The sequence below is a fragment of the Plecotus auritus genome (assembly GCF_963455305.1).
Source record: "Plecotus auritus genome assembly, chromosome: 3".
Classification (NCBI taxonomy): Eukaryota; Metazoa; Chordata; class Mammalia; order Chiroptera; family Vespertilionidae; genus Plecotus; species Plecotus auritus.
The window spans coordinates 46,019,873-46,036,071 of NC_137772.1; the positions used below are offsets into that span (position 1 = coordinate 46,019,873).

At 41.8% G+C, this 16,199-nt stretch overlaps 1 protein-coding gene across 1 annotated transcript in view; it reads right to left on the reverse strand.

Moving 5' to 3' along the window:
- The window catches only part of CLDN10 (claudin 10), a 118,405-nt gene extending 110,710 nt beyond the window's left edge, over window positions 1-7,695 (reverse strand). The window contains exon 1 of the mRNA XM_080659131.1: window positions 7,256-7,695. Within this exon, the coding sequence (XP_080515257.1) occupies window positions 7,256-7,469 (214 nt within the window). The 5' untranslated portion in view covers window positions 7,470-7,695. The remainder of the gene's footprint in view (window positions 1-7,255) is intronic.
- Window positions 7,696-16,199: the final 8,504 nt, after the last annotated feature.

Below are 16,199 nucleotides of genomic sequence, written 5' to 3' on the forward strand. Positions count from 1 at the left end.
ACGCATCCAAATTCCTCTGCCCTAGTCAGCCCGGGCCTAGGTACCAGACAACTTGACACAGCTCCTACACCCAGAGCCTGCTGAAATTATTCAAAGTAGCCAATCCCACCCCAGCCAGTTTTGCTTAGTGGATAGAGCATCGACCTGTGGACTGAAGGGTCCCAGGTTCAATTCTGGTCAAGGGCAGCCTCAATCCCCAGTAGGGGGCGTGCAGGAGGCAGCTGATCAATGATTCTCTCTCATCATTGATGTTTCTATCTCTCCCTCTCCCTTCCTCTCTGACATCAATAAAAATATACATTTTTTTAAAAACAAAAAAAAAAAAAACCCCACACAAAAACAAAGTAGCCAATCCAAACCTGCTTATGCTGGTACCCCTGCCTTGCTCATTCCTTCCCATGAAAACCACAATAAAGGCTCCTGCCCATGCTTTTCTCTGCAGTAGTTCCTGGTACTGGGTTTATCCAGTTTGATGCTAGAGACCCACAAAGATGGAGTCCATGCCCAAGAAGACCAGGACTAAACACCAAATGTACAGTGTCCCCCTTATGGCCGGGGATAAATTCCAAGTGGATGCCTAAAGCTGCAGATAGTACCAAATTGTGTTTTCCTACACATACATACCTATGATAAAGTTTAAACTACAAATTAGGTACAGTATGAGATGAACAACTATATATATATATATATATATATATATATATATATATAAAGTAGTAACATGCAAATTAGCCAGGCGTCACAACTGGCTCAGGAGGAGGCTGCATCACGACCACTCAGGAGGAGCTGCGCATGCAGATGGGCAGGAGGGGACTGCGTGCCGTCCCCAGACCCAGCGGACACACACCAGGGGTGGGGGCGTGCTCTGAGCGGCCGCAGCATGGCTCGGAGCATGCCCCCGGTGGGTGGCAGTGGTGGCTGGAGTGAAGCAGCCCAGGTTCTGGATGCTGGGCAGCGGCAGAAGCTAAGCAGTCTGGGTCCTGGGTGCCGGCGGGAAGCTGGTGGCAGCAGCCAGGGAAGGAAGGCCTATTCTTGCACGAATCTTTGTGCATCAGGCCTCTAGTGTATATATATATAAAGAGGGATATGCAAATTAGGCTGGGACGCCGTAACGGGTCACAACCGGACAGGAGAAGGTTGCACGTGCAGGTGAGGCCTGGAGCAGAGATGGAGATAGAGACGGGGGGCCAGCGAGCCGCCGTGCCCTGACTCAGGCCAGCCCCCCGGAACTGGAGCGGACACGGACAGGGACAGGGGGGCAGCCCGCAGCCTCTGCAGTGTGGTACGGTTCCCTCTGGCTCCCGCGGAAATGGCGGGTGGCCTACTGCACACGATATCGCACGATGGGCTACTAGTAACTAATAATAAAATAGAATAATTATAACATTATACTGTAATAAAGTTATGTGAATGTGGTCTCTCTGAAAATATCTTTTTCTTGTGATGATGTGAGATGATACAATGCTGACGTGAAATGAAATGTGAATGACATAGTCTTAGGCTACTACTGACCTGACAGTATGTCAGAAGGAGGATCAAACCTAGCACAAATTTCTTTTTTCCTTCTTCACAGTTTCACAGGTAGAAGATTTGTTGTTACTATAGAACTTACAATCTTAGCATATGATTTTTTTTTCTTTCCTTATTAAGTGGAGAGCTTTCACCTTTTCCCTTAAAGAAAGCACTTTACAGCTCCTCTTTGGCATATCTGAATTGCCAGCATCACTACTCTTGCACTTTGGGGTCATTAGTAAGTAAAATAAAGGTCACTTGAACTCAAGCACTGTGATGCCTTGACAGTCCGTCCAGTAACCAAGATGGTGACTAAGTGACTAACAGGTGCAGAGTGTCTACAGCATGGAGACGCTGGACAGAGGCATGATGCACGTCTGGGCTGGAGAGAGTGGACTCGCGTGATTTCATCATGTTACCCAGAAGGGCATGTGATTTAAAACTTACGAGTTTATATCTGGAATTTTCCAGTTAATATTTTTGGACCACAGTTGACCAAAAGTAACTGCAACTTCCGCAGGTAAGTGTGTGTGTGTGTGTGGCGGGGGCGAGGGGGGGATTACTATATATATAAAAAATATTATGATGTAACTTAGTGAACAATTTCTTCTTCCTTTTGTTCAATCCACAAGCCTTTATCGAGTGCCTACTAGGAGTCAGCCACAGTGGTGGGCCCCAAGGGTACAGGATAGATGAGGTTCTGGTCTTTAAGAGGGGAGCTGTTAATGGAGCAAAGCTGTCCTAAATATCTCTGATCTTCGACAAAAGAACATCCTTGGAGCATACTGACAGGATTCCAAGTCCACTCACGGGCAGTTTCGGCTCCAGCACCATCGTCACCGCCACAAGGCATGGGCACATTTCAGCATTGTGCATGCCAATTTCTTGGCACAAAGACTATTTTAAAGTCTCGTCCTGTCCAGATTCTACTGTGTCATTGAGTGTGTCAGTAAACATATAAAATTATGCCATTTTTGGTTGGGACAAGAACATGTTGATGTTCCTTAGGCTCATTTTTGGGGTGATAAATGCCAAAGACAAAACTCGAGGTTTTCTAATGCTTTTATTTTATTTTATTTTATTTTATTTTATTTTATTTTATTTTATTCTTTCCTTTTCTCTATATGCTTTTAAATAACTACATGCATCTGGAACACAGCAGGAGAATAAATCTAAAATTAAAATTCACTTTAGGTTTAGTTATTGAAATTAAGTTTCAGAAAGCAGAGTCAGAATCTTAGCAAATAGAAGCCTCTCCTGAGATTAAAGGTAAATGTCTTCCAAAGATGTATCTATGTATTAAATGTATTAGTTTCAAAATATTTTTGAAGCTACCAAATTACTAAAGGTAATTTCCCTCATTGACACCATCGTTTTCATTTATTCATTACTGTTCTTTGAAATTTATGACTGTTATTTAATCATGAACTAAGGCACACATTTCAACTAGCAAGAAATCTAAAATCATGGTATCAGATGGCTCCTAGCCATTCCCTGTATGTCAATAAATACCCATAGAGAACACTCTTTTCTCTAGCAAATGCCATTCTTTTCATCCCCATTCTTATGGCATGACTGATAAGGGAATGGGGAGAGGTGAAAGAGTTGCCAGGTGAGGAGAGAAGGTTTATCCTAGGCAGCCAGCATCATTTGAATGTCAGCTTCCAGAATAGCATTTGGTTTCATTCCACCAAAATCCTGGCACTTTTACTTGGGTCATAGAGTCATTTAAGGTCATTCAGATACGGGTAAGATTCTAAACAGTCAGGAACACAGGAAGCCAGCCAACCAAGATAATAGATAAGGGGAGAAAAAGAACTAATCTTATGAGCAATTACCTTAGAAGAGCCTTTTACAGCTATAACTCTTTAGTGAACTTCTACTGCCAGGTGGTGAAGCACTGTGATGCTCTTGAATTGAATGTTAGGTTGAAAGATACTTTGAAGAACTCTTGGAGTCCAGCTCTCTCAATTTATGGAGGAGGAAATTTATGAATGAGACGCAGAGAGTTTCATTGCCAGAGTCAAGGTCTCGCAGCTAGTTAAATGAAAGAGTCAGAACCTGAAGCGCCATCTGCTGAATTGCAACCCAGTGGTCTTCCTTTTTGTCGCCTGAGTACATGTCCTAAGTTACTCCTCAATCCATGACACTCCAGCCTTCTTCCAGGAATGCAATTTTGCCCTCATGATGAACTATCTGTCTGACTCATGATTTTGTTCATTCAGTAATGTTTCAAATATATATCCAGAGCTCACTATGTGCCAGGAGCTCAAGGAGAGCACAACAGATCAGGCCACTGTCTTCCAGGTGACCACAACTGAGCTTTAATTTCTACTTATAGCAATGCCTTCTGGATCCAGCGTTCCCTGCCAGAAATCACTGCTTCTCTCCCTATGAGAAATGTTTTACTCTCATGTCGATTAAAACATGCCTATTAACATTGACATGAGAGAAAAAAACACAACAAGCCCTGGCCAGTTTTGCTCAGTGGATAGAGCATTGGCCCTGGGACTGAAAGGTTCTGGGTTTGATTCCAGTCAAGGGGCGTACCTCGGTTGCAGGCTCAATCTCTGGCCCTAGTCAGGGCACCTGCAGAAGGCAACCAATGGATGTGTCTCTCTCATATCAATGTTTCTCTCTGTGTGCCCCTCCCTCTTCCTTCCACACTCTCTACAATCAATGAAAAAATATCCTCAGGTGAGGATTAAAAAAAAAATACACACACAACAAAATGAGAGATGCAGCTGTTAAAGAGAAAACCACAGGCCCAAAATGCAGTCACTTCTGCCAAAGCCCATGACACCAAACCTAGACTTAATACCTAACTAATTGCATAACCTTCTCCAGGAATGCGATATTAATGGTTCAGTCTGGAATTCTGTGGTCAGTACCAATGAGGTAATCTATCACATGGAGCCTCTCTATCCCTCCCAAGAAACTGAGGCAGTCTCCCTGACAAGATCCCACCTCAGAAAAAGGTACCCTTGCCTGAAATAATCCGTGCTTTTCTTTTGCTAATAACTATTTTGTCTCACCCAGTTTCTGCCTATAAAAACTTGCTATATTGTACAACTTCCCAGAGCTTCTCTTTACTTGCTGGATGGGATGCTACCTGATTCATGAACTACTCAACACAGTCAATTAGATCTTCAAATTCCCTCAATTGAATTTTGTTCTTTAACACAGCCTATAGTGGATATTGCATCTAAAGACAGTGAAGTGCTCTAGAAATTGACTCAAAAAGTTTCCCACCCCCCAAAAAGAAGCTTCCCAGCTGCAATGAGGACTGAATTTCAAGTCTCCCTACCGTGCTTTCCTGAAATTGATTCCACAGAACTGCAGTTGGAGGGGGTCTGTGTTTTTTCGCAATTACTGCAAATGCTCCTTGTCCAAAGAGCTGCTGGCTTACATCAAATCTTTAAAGTTTAAAGGGTGCAGTCACTATTAACGTAAATGAGTCCCTAAAAAAACTGTGGTTATAACAGGGCACCTAAGAGGGTTAGCAAAAAGAAGATATGGAGCTGGTAATGAATTTATGTACCCACCAAAGAAAACACACACACACACACAAAACCCCATAAACCTAGCAGTTTAGAGGAGGCTTAATCTGACCTAAGTTTAAGAAGATTCATCTCAAATTGACAAAGGAGGAGTAAATCATTCATTCTTTTATAATGTGATATAACCATTTGCACTCCTCATTGGCTTCTGAGTTCTTTTCTCAATTTGGAATCATTGTGATGTTTGAGAGCCTGTTGGCATAAAAAGCTTTCCCAACACCCCCGTTGCTATGTTTTCGAATAGGAATAAAGGAAACGCAACCAACCATCCCCGTCAGCAATGATTCTCCGTGAACAGGAAATCCAAATTTGTGAGTTCCTATTTCCTTTGGAAATACGATTCAGTGTTCCTGATGCTGAAAAAAGATTTCTGTAGTAACTATCTTTTTATAAAGATTTCAATCCAGGGTAAAGATAGTGGCGAGATTATGTCAAATAAAATGTAGCATATTCTAATCAAAGCTTTGTCAGTGGATGAGATTTTTCGATTTACCTCTTACGTGCAGGGTACACAGCAGGTATAGAATACGTTATTTTTACTATCAAGAAGCAAAATTAGGGGGATAAAATTTTAAGAGTGGAAGATTATGTGGACCACTACATAGTAACAAAATTTCTAACTCCATGTTTCCTAAAATGTATTTGGGGAAGTAGCTGTTGAAGTGATACAGAAATCTACCATGTCCTTTAGCCCACTTTGGAGCTAAGGTTGAATGTCTATTTTTCACAGTACCTAGTTTTTGTTAGGCAATATAAAATGAAGGGTAATAAGGCAAAACCCTTCCTTCCTTCCTTCCTTCCTTCCTTCCTTCCTTCCTTCCTTCCTTCCTTCCTTCCTTCCTTCCTACTTTTAAAAAGGTGAACCCAGTAAGGAACAAAGATAAAGACTTACCCACATAACATATGTTTGACCCACTGGCCTGGGTGGGAATGGGCCACGAGGGGACCATGGAGAAAGAACCATCACAGGAGGTTTACAGAATGACAACAGTGTCTCCACACACTCTTCTCCTTTTAAAGTTATCCCTTGTACCAATTGTGAAATATCCCAAAGTAAGTTTAGACATTGGGACAAGAGAAACATCATTGATTCCTAAAGTGGGTGCTTAGGAAAGTCCATGTGATTTGACAGCCTAACTGGTGTCCAAGCTCGAACATTTTCATTGACCGTCACTAGAAATCTCCTGGCTTTAACTAAGCTTCTCTCTGTATCCTGTGGCACATACTGTGGACTAATGACCTGAATACTTGACACAAAATTCCCAATAAATATTATGCTTTAGTAACTTCCTAGTTAAAATTTTATTTCATTTTCTTTACTGGGGCCAAGGTACAGTTTTGACATTGGATTGTGAAAAGTCTATATTTTATAAAATATCAGGGACAATTTTTAACATAATAATACACCCACAACTTGTGGCAGATTTGTAAAGGTATCAAATGGGCAGAAAACAGAGGCAGATAGTGGTTCTTATAATGACATAAAAGCAAATAACTGTTTCCCTGGAGGTGTCCTGAGATATAAAGTGCTTTTTTTTTAAGTTCCCTCTTTAAAATACATACACTTGCAATAGAATTTCTAATATGCATAGCCATGAAAGCTTGCCTACATATTTAAAAAATAAAACCAAGTAACAAAAAGGAAAAGCTCATGGGCATTGTCCTTCACTTAGCTACTTTTAAATTCTTCTTGTTCTGCTATTTTATCACTAAACATGGAAAACCCTCTGAAAACAGAATTCTTTTCTCACTCCACACTGTTCATCTTGTCATATGCTTCTATCACATTGAATATATATGTGCATATACATATGTATGTATGTATTTCATGTCCAGGTGGCCTGAGGAAGCATAGGATAAAGATGGTTTATTATATGAATGATTCCTCCACAAGACCCATTGATACTAGCTTTTAAAATAAGCCAGTCACTTCACCCTTTCCTATGAGTCTATCATTTGCACTAGGTATTTCTAAAAGATCCAGAGAGTTATTCTTAACTTTTCTTTGCCATATACAACACATGATTTAACATTCATATTCCCCATCCATCTTGGGCAAATCATGGCACTTCAATGAAGCACTCAGTTTGTACAGTTAACAGCTGACTGTATACAGCTAGTTCAGTACAGTGAAGAGAAAAGTGACATTGTACTTCAACCCCAAACAAAGTTATTCTATTTACCTTGTACTTGGAAGATAGTAAAATGCGGCCGGCAATGGAAAGAACCCAACGCGTTACCTGCGCAGTTCATCCACAGACCCTGGTAAACCCAAGTGGCAGTTATCACGGATGATGCTCGGGTGGTTACCTTCCACTCATTGGATGCAGTGGCAGCAACGAGAGCTCCAAACCCTCCAACACCAAACACCAGAGCCGAGATCTGTGCCCTGAACATGTCGCCCAGGCTTCTCCAGTGACACTGTCCAGACAGAACACTGGTGGTCTAGGCATGCAGCGGACAAAAAGCACTTGGACAAGTGTTACAGCAAGTTATGTGGGTAGGTGACCGTATGTCATACTTGCGTGGCCCGAGGAAGTACCAGAATTTAGGATAAAGTCTGATTTACTGACGGCACTTTAAATTTAGCCTTCAGATGATCTTTCTAATTTGCTACATGGATATTTTACTAAGATTTTGTAGGTAGATTTTAAAGGTTTTGATTTCACAGATTTTTATTTCCTGGCACCATAGTTAATGCTTAATTTTCTGTTATCCTGAAGCTTAACGAACCATGCAACTACCAGATATTACAAAGTACAAATTATACAGTAACAGTGAAGGCTTTTTTGACCAATTGCTGTAGTCTTATATGCTTCTGAATCTTTATGTAAATGGAATCATGTGGGTATTCTTCTGTAACCTATCTTTTCCATGCAATATCATGTTTGTGCGATTTATCTCTGTACGGGAATATAACTATTGGTCATTAAATATTAGTAGAACAGCTGCATATAATATCTAACTGAGTAAATCTGTTACAATTTATCCATTTTCCTGGAGATGAACCTTTATGTTGCGCCCCGCCCCCTCCCCATAGCAATTGGTACAGCTATAAACATTCTCATAAGTTTCTCCTTGTGTACATATGCACGAGTTTCTCTGCGGTATATCCTAGAAACAGAATTGCTAGGATGTAGGAAATACCTTCAACTTTATAGATCATACTGAACTGCTTTAAGTAGTTATAGGAGTTTACCTCCCACTAGCAGTGGGTGAGTCCTCATTTCCCTACGCCATAGTACTTGGTACTGTGGTGTAGTCAGAATTTTTTTTTTCTTTTGGCCACTGTGATCATAAAAGTATCCCATTATAATGATTGATTTGTATTTTTCTGATGATTAATGAGGTTGAGCATCTTTTGATGTGTTTATTGGCTCATTGTGTTTTTGCCTACAAAGACATTTGAAGCGTTTGCTCATTTTATCCATTGAGTTGCTTGACTTTTTATAATTTGAATGAGTCATCTATGCATTCTTGAGAGTAATCATTTGTTGATTATATTGTTGCAAATATTTTCCCCTAGCTTGTGGTTTGTCTTTATGTAACCATTTGATAAAGTGTCTTAGTTTTAATGTAGTCAAATTTATGAACCTTTTACTAAATAATTTGTGCTTTTGGAATCTAGATTAAGAAATTCTCCCTCAGATATCAAAAATACATTGCAAAAAAAAAAAAGGTGGAAATAACTCTTAAAAAGAAAATACATTGCCCTTTATTCTTATTTCAAAGTTTTAACAAGTTATAAATCATCCAGAATTATTTTTTGTGTTTTATGATTTGGTATCTATTTCATTTTTTAATATGGAAACCCAATTTTTAAAATCATTACTGAATATCCCTTGTCTCCCTATTAATCTGCAGTGTTACCTCTGTCATATCAGGTATCAATATTTGCATGGTCTGTTTTTGGATTCTCTCCTCTGTTCCATCTACCTGCTTCTCTATTCTCATGTCAATACAAACTTCTTAATTACTCTAATTTTATAAATATATCTTGAGATCTTGTTGGTGTCTCTTACCGTGTTCTTGTTTTTTCAAAAGTGTTTGGGAAATTTTTAAAAGCTATTTGCTGCTCTTTATATGTTTTAGAACTAGAGGTCCGGTGCATGGATTATTGCAACGGTGGGGTCCTTCGGCCTGCCCTGCGCCCTCTTGCAATCTGGGACCCCTCAGGGGATGATGGAGAGCCGGTTTCGGCCTGATCCCCGCAGGCCAGGCTGAGGTACCCCACCGGTGCACGATCGGGGCCAGGGAGGGACTGCAGGAGGGCTCCAGGAAGTGTCCGGCACATCTTGTCCAGTCCCAATCGGCTGGACCCCAACAGCAAGCTAACTTACTGGTTGGAGCATCTTCTCCCTGGTGGTCAATGGACATCATAGCGACTGGTCAAACGGTTGAACAAATGGTCGGACACTTAGCCTATTAGGCTTTTATTATATAGGATAAGCTTATCAAGTTACACACATGCATATTTATTGGGATGTTTGTTGGAATTGTATCTACTGATCAATTTGGGATAAGTGAATAACTTTATAGAATTAAGGCTTCTTGTTCATGAGAATCATATATCTCTTCATTATTTAACCATTTTTAATGTTTTCCACTAAAGTTATATACTTTAATACATAAAGGTCTTGTTACATTTTTGTTAGATTTATTCTTAAATATAAGACTTATTCTAACATCTATTTTATCTAACATATCATTTCCCTAATTTTTCTTATGTATACTTTTTCTATTCTTAAATTTCTGAGTTGAGTATTTTTTGCATTCCAATTTTTCACTCTGTTAAATTGGAAGTTATACATTATTTGTATTGCTTAATGGTTGTTCTAAAATTTTTAATGTATATTTGACTTACATAAAATTAATCATTGTCTTTACTCCCCTAAATAATACAAGAACCTTAAGGCATTTTAACATTAATAACTCTTCTTCTGCTCTATGTTATTATGTTATTTCTGTTGTTTGATTTTTTTAACCCACAAATTGGATTTTTAGCTCCACAAAAGTTAGCCCCACACTTATTATTATTACTATACAATGTAATCGTTTACTTTTTTGTTTTGCTTTTCCATTTTGTGTCTCAAGCCTTCGTGAGTTTTTCTTCTTCTTAAAGTCTAACCTTGAGAAGTTTCTTTTACAAAAAAATCCTCACCCGATGATATTTTTATTGATTTGAGAGAGAGAGAGAAAGGGAAAAAGAGAGAGAGAGAGAGAAACATCAATGTGTGAAAGAAATGTCAGTTGGTTACCTGTATGTGCCCTGACCCAGGATCCAACCCAAAACATAGGTTTGTGCCCTGACCGGAAATTGAACCCAGTACCTTTTGGTGTAATGGATGACGCTCAACCAACTGAGCCACCCAGTCAGATAAAGAAGTTTCTTTAGTGAGGGACTGATAGTAGTTATCTCTCTTCATTTTTGTTTTTCAGATAATATATTTATTCTGTGCTTGCTTTTGGTAGATAATTTTGTTAGGTATACAGTTATAAGTAGACAATTACTTTGCCTGTATAATTTCATTTTCATCTGACTTCCTTTGTTGCCACTGATAAATCAAGAGTCTGATTTGTGCCCTGACTGGTTTGGCTCAGTGGATGGAGTGTCGGCCTTTGGACTGAAGGGTCTCAGGTTTGATTCTGGTCAAGGGCATGTACCTTGGTTGTGGGCACATCCCCAGTAGGAGGTGTGCAGGAGGCAGCTTATCAATGTTTCTCTCTCATCGATGTTTCTAACTCTCTATCTCTCTCCCTTCCTCTCTGTAAAAAATCAATTAAAAAAAAGAGTCTGATTTGCCATTTCTTTTTAGATTAATCTGTGTTTTCTCTTTGGCTGGTTTTAAGATTATTTTTTGTCCCTGGTTTGGCAATTTCACTGTGCTTTTCTAAGTGTGGATTTTTATTTTTACTCTTTTTTTATTATTTACTGGAGTTCTTAAAACTTATGATTCATAGCTATCATCAATTTCGAGAAGCTATTAGTTCCCTCCTTTCCATATATTACCTCTGTCCTATCCTTTCTTTATCTCCTGTAACTCTGATGAGATCAATTTTTAGTTTGTTCTATGTTTCAACCTCTCCTTACTATTTTTTATCTTTTAATCTCTCCTTGCTGCATGGTTGGAATTTTTTCAGGCATAGGCTATGATTTATTAATTTTCTCACCAGTTATGTGCAATCTGCTGTTAACCTATTCAGAGTTTCCTACTTCTATTACTATGCTTTTTAATTTCTATAGGTGACATTTTATTCTTTTCAAATCTGCTTTCTTCTTTTTTTCTAATCTTTTGTTCATTAGGCATAACTCAAATGACTATTTTATTTTTTTAATATGTTTTTATTGATTTCAGAGAGGAAGGGAGAGGGGCTAGAGAGATACATCAATGATGAGAGAGAATAACTGATCGGCTGCCTCCTGCATGCCCTACTGGGGATTGAGGCCACAACCCCGGGCATGTGCCCTGACCGGAATCAAACTGTGACCTCTAGAGCTACGCCAGCAGGACTACGCTACACTTTCAAGACTCTTCTGTATTGCTCAGAGCATATCTAATGATTCTAATTCATTGTTTCTAGCAGTCACAGAGTAGCCCATGGTGAGCATCCACTACAACGTCCCGTGGGTGGGTTTGCCTCCCACTTCCCCACCCCAGCAACACTCCATGAATATCCAGTGTTTGCTGTCTTATGGACTTGTGAGAATTCCTTTGAGTGCACCCAGGAAAGGAGTTACTGGGTCATAGGGTCTTCATGCCCAGTGCTTAGTTTGCCAAAGTGCTGCCATATTGCTCCTGACAATAGCAGCACTGATCTATGCTCCCCCAGCCCAGCACAGAGATTTCTACCTATCCTGACATCCCTAACAACACTGAGCATCATGCAACGTCCAAATCTTCACCAGACTACTAAATGTAAAGTTGTATTATTCCTTTAATTTGCATTTATATGAAATTTTGAATTGGAGCATCTCTTTATATGCTTTTTGACCTTTTAGTTTTTCTTCTAACTTTGCCCATTTTTTGGCGATGGAAGGAGACTTGACTTGGGGAGGCAAACACACAATACAATATACTGATGTAGAATTGTATACTGAAACCTATATAATGACACTCCAATAAGTTCAATTAAACAATAAATAAATTTGCTCACTTTTCATTTGGAATTCCTTATTGATTTTCAGGCATTCCTTGCATATTCTAGATATCAGCCCCTTGTCAGTTTTAGGCCTTTCAAATATCTTCTCCCAACCTAGCATCTGTTGGTTTGTTTAGAGTGTTCTTTGTGAAACAAACATATTTAATTTTAATGTAATCAAATCCCCCAATGTTCTGTGCTTTTCAAGTTCTGTTTAAGAAATCCTCCATTACTGTATATGAAGACCAAGATGTCTTCATATTGTATACTAGTGGCCCTGTGCATGAAATTCGTGCACGGGAGGGGGTGTCCCTCAGCCCGACCTGCACCCTCTTCAATCTGGGACCCCTCTAAGACCCCTGTGTGGGATCGGGCCTAAACCGGCAGTTGGATATCCCTCTCACAATCCAGGACTGCTGGCTCCTAACCGCTCACCTGCCTGCCTGCCTGATCACCCCTAACCACTATGCCTGCCAGCCTGCTCGCTCCCAACTGCCCCCCCACCAGCCTGGTCACCCCCAACTGCCCCCAACCTGCAGGCCTGCTCACCCCCAACTGTCCCCCCTGCTTGCCTGATCACCCCTAACCACTATTCCTGCTGGCCTGCTCACCCCCAACTGCCCCCCCCACCAGCCTGGTCGCCCCCAACTGCCCCACCCTGCTGGCCTGCTCGCTCCCAACTGCCTCCCATGCTGGCCTGATCACCCCCAACTATCCCCCCCACCAGCCTGATTGCCCCCAACTGCCCCCCACTGCTGGTGTGCTTGGCCCCAACAGCCCTCCCCTCCTGGCCTGATCACCCCTAACTGCCTGTGCCTTGGCCCCACCACCATGGATTTGTCTGGAAGGACGTCTGGAAGGTCTCCCAGTCTAATTAGCATATTACCCTTTTATTAGTATACTAGTGGCCTGGTGCACAAAATTCGTGCATGGGGTTGGGGGGTGTCCCTCAGCCCAGCCTGCACCCTCTCCAATCTGGGACTCCCTTGAAGAATGTCCTACTGCCAGTTTACAGGGATCGGGCCTAAACCGGCAGTCGGACATTCCTCTTACAATCCAGGACTGCTGGCTCCTAACTGCTCACCTGCCTGCCTGCCTGATTGCCCCTAACCACTCTGCCTGCTGGCCTGCTTACCCCCAAATGCACTCCCCCCACCAGCCTGATCACCCCAACTGCCCCCCGTGCCAGCATGTTCGCCCCCAACTGCCCCCCCGCTGGTCTGCTTGCCCCCACCTGCCCTCCGCACTGGCCTGCTTGCCCCCAACTGCCCTCCTGCTGGCCTGCTCACCCCAAACTGCTCCCGCCCCCACTGTCCTGATCACCCCCATGGCCCCCCCTACCAGCCTGATCACCCACAACTGCCATACCATCCTGGCCTGATCACCCACAACTGCCCTCCCCTCTTGGCTTCTAACCACCTTTACCTTGGCCCCACCACCATGGCTTTGACCAGAAGAATGTCTGGAAGGTCTCCCAGTCTAATTAGCATATTACCCACTTATTATACAGATAGAGGCCTGGTGCATGGGTTGGGGCCAGCTGGTTTGCCCTGAAGGGTGTCACGGATCAGGGTGGGGGTTCCCTTGGGGCATAGGGTGGCCTGGGCAAGGGGCCTGTGGTGGTTTGCAGGCCAGCCATGCCCCCATGGGGTGAGGGTCCCCGCTGGGGGGTCATGGCCAGCCTGGGTGAGGGGCTGAGGGCTGTTTTCAAGCTGGCCACACCCCCTTCAGGGTGGGGGTTCCCGCTGGGGTGCCTGGCCAGCCTGGGTGAGGGGCTTATGGCTGTTTGCAGGCTGGCCAAGCCCCCCAGTGGGGACCCTCACCCCCATGGCCAGCCTGGGTAAGGGGCTGCGGGCTGTTTTCAGGCTGGCCACACCCCCCGGTGACCCAGGCTCCCATCCCCTCCTTGAGTGGAGGCCAGGGTGGATGAGAAGCTTGGCTTCCTCCTTCGCTGGGGGCAACCCAAGCCTCCTGCTCACTCCAGCTCCATGGCTGCTGCCATCTTCATTGAGTTAATGTGCATACTCACTCCTGATTGGCTGGTGGGAATAGCGGGGTGATGGTCAATTTGCATGTTTCTCTTTTATTAGTATATATATATATATATATATATATATATATATATATATATATGTGTGTGTGTGTGTGTGTGTGTGTGTGTGTGTGTGTGTTTTACAGTCCATAATTTCTTGTTCAAAATTGTGAAAGCCAGTAATGGTCACAGTGAAGAAACTCAAGTTCAATATCCCCACAGTGCTCCTTGGTGGCCCAAATGTCCTTGTCCTTTTAAAAATTGATTTTGCTATTCGTGGACCAGAGGTGGATTTGTCATGAAGCATAAGAAGCTTAAGCGTCAAAGCCTTGCATTTGTACACACTCATGGGTTCCTGAGGATAGCCAGGGTTCCTGAGGATTGGCCGGAATCCTAGCATGTTGGAGGCAGGGAAAGAAAGGCAGGCTGCAATCAGCTAGCATTTCTAAGTAAACACATCTGGTAAACTGCATAAAGAGATCTCTCAAGGAAGGACCCCAATCTCTATTTTGTTGTGGTTTCTTTTCTCATTTTATTTTATTTTTTATTTATTTTTTTTTTTGTTGCTGCATTTCTTTTTTTTTTTTAATAAATCTTTATTCAGATTATTACAATTGTTTCTCCTTTTTCCCCCCATAGCTCCCCTCCACCCAGTTCCCACCCCACCTTCTGCCCTTACCTCCCCCACACTGTCCTCATCCATAGGTGTATGATTTTTGTCCAGTCTCTTCATGAACCCCCCATACCCCTTTCCCCCTGAGAATTATCAGTCCACTCCCTTTCTATGCCCCTGATTCTATTATATTCACCAGATTATTCTGTTCCTTAGGTTTTTAATTCACTTGATTTTTAGGTTCACTTGTTGATAGATATGTATTTGTTGTTCATAATTTTTATCTTTACTTTTTTCTTCTTCCTCTTCTTTAAGAATACCTTTCAGCATTTCATATAATACTGGTTTGGCGGTGATGAACTCCTTTAGCTTTTTCTTATCTGTGAAGCTCTTTAACTGCCCTTCAATTCTGAATGATAGCTTTGCTGGGTAGAGTAATCTTGGTTGTAGGTTCTTGCTATTCATCACATTGAAAATTTCTTGCCACTCCCTTCTGGCCTGCATAGTTTCTGTTGAGAAATCAGCTGACAGTCATATGGGTGCTCCCTTGTAGGTAACTAACTGTTTTTCTCTTGCTGCTTTTAATATTCTCTCTTTGTCTTTTGCCCTTGGCATTTTAATTATGATGTGTCTTGGTGTGGTCCTCTTTGGATTCCTTTTGTTTGGGGTTCTGTGCTCTTCCTGGAGTTGTAAGTCTATTTCTTTCACCAGGTGGGGGAAGTTTTCAGTCATTATTTCTTCAAATAGGTTTTCAGTATCTTGCTCTCTCTCTTCTTCTGGCACCCCCATAATTCTGATGTTGGTACGCTTGAAGTTGTCCCAAAGGCTTCTTACACTATCTTCAACTTTTTGGATTTTTTTTTTTTTGCTTTTTGCTTTTTTGGTTGAGTGTTTTTTGCTTCTTTGTATTTCAATTCTTTGACTTGATTTTTGTGTTCCTCTAGACTGTTTTTGGGTCTCTGTATAATATTTTTTATTTCAGTCAGTGTATGTTTAATTTCTAGTTGGTCCTTTTTCATATCTTCAAGGGTCTCGTTATATTTATCGGCCTTTTCTAGGATATTCTTGAAAAGCCTTATAACCGTGGTTTTGAATTCTATATCCAGTCGTTAGTTTTCCTCCATTTCTTTCGTTTGTGATCTGATTCTTTGACGCCGCATTTTCACTGCTTCCCTGAGTTGGTAAGGTAGATTAGTGTGCTAGGTTTCCAATATGGCCCAGTGGGTCTGCCTCCCCAGTTAACCTGAGGTGGACACTCTTGGTGCACCCCTTTGTGGACTGTGTGTACAGCCTTGTTGTAATTAAGTCTTGATTGTTGTTGGTATCACTGGGAAGAATTGAC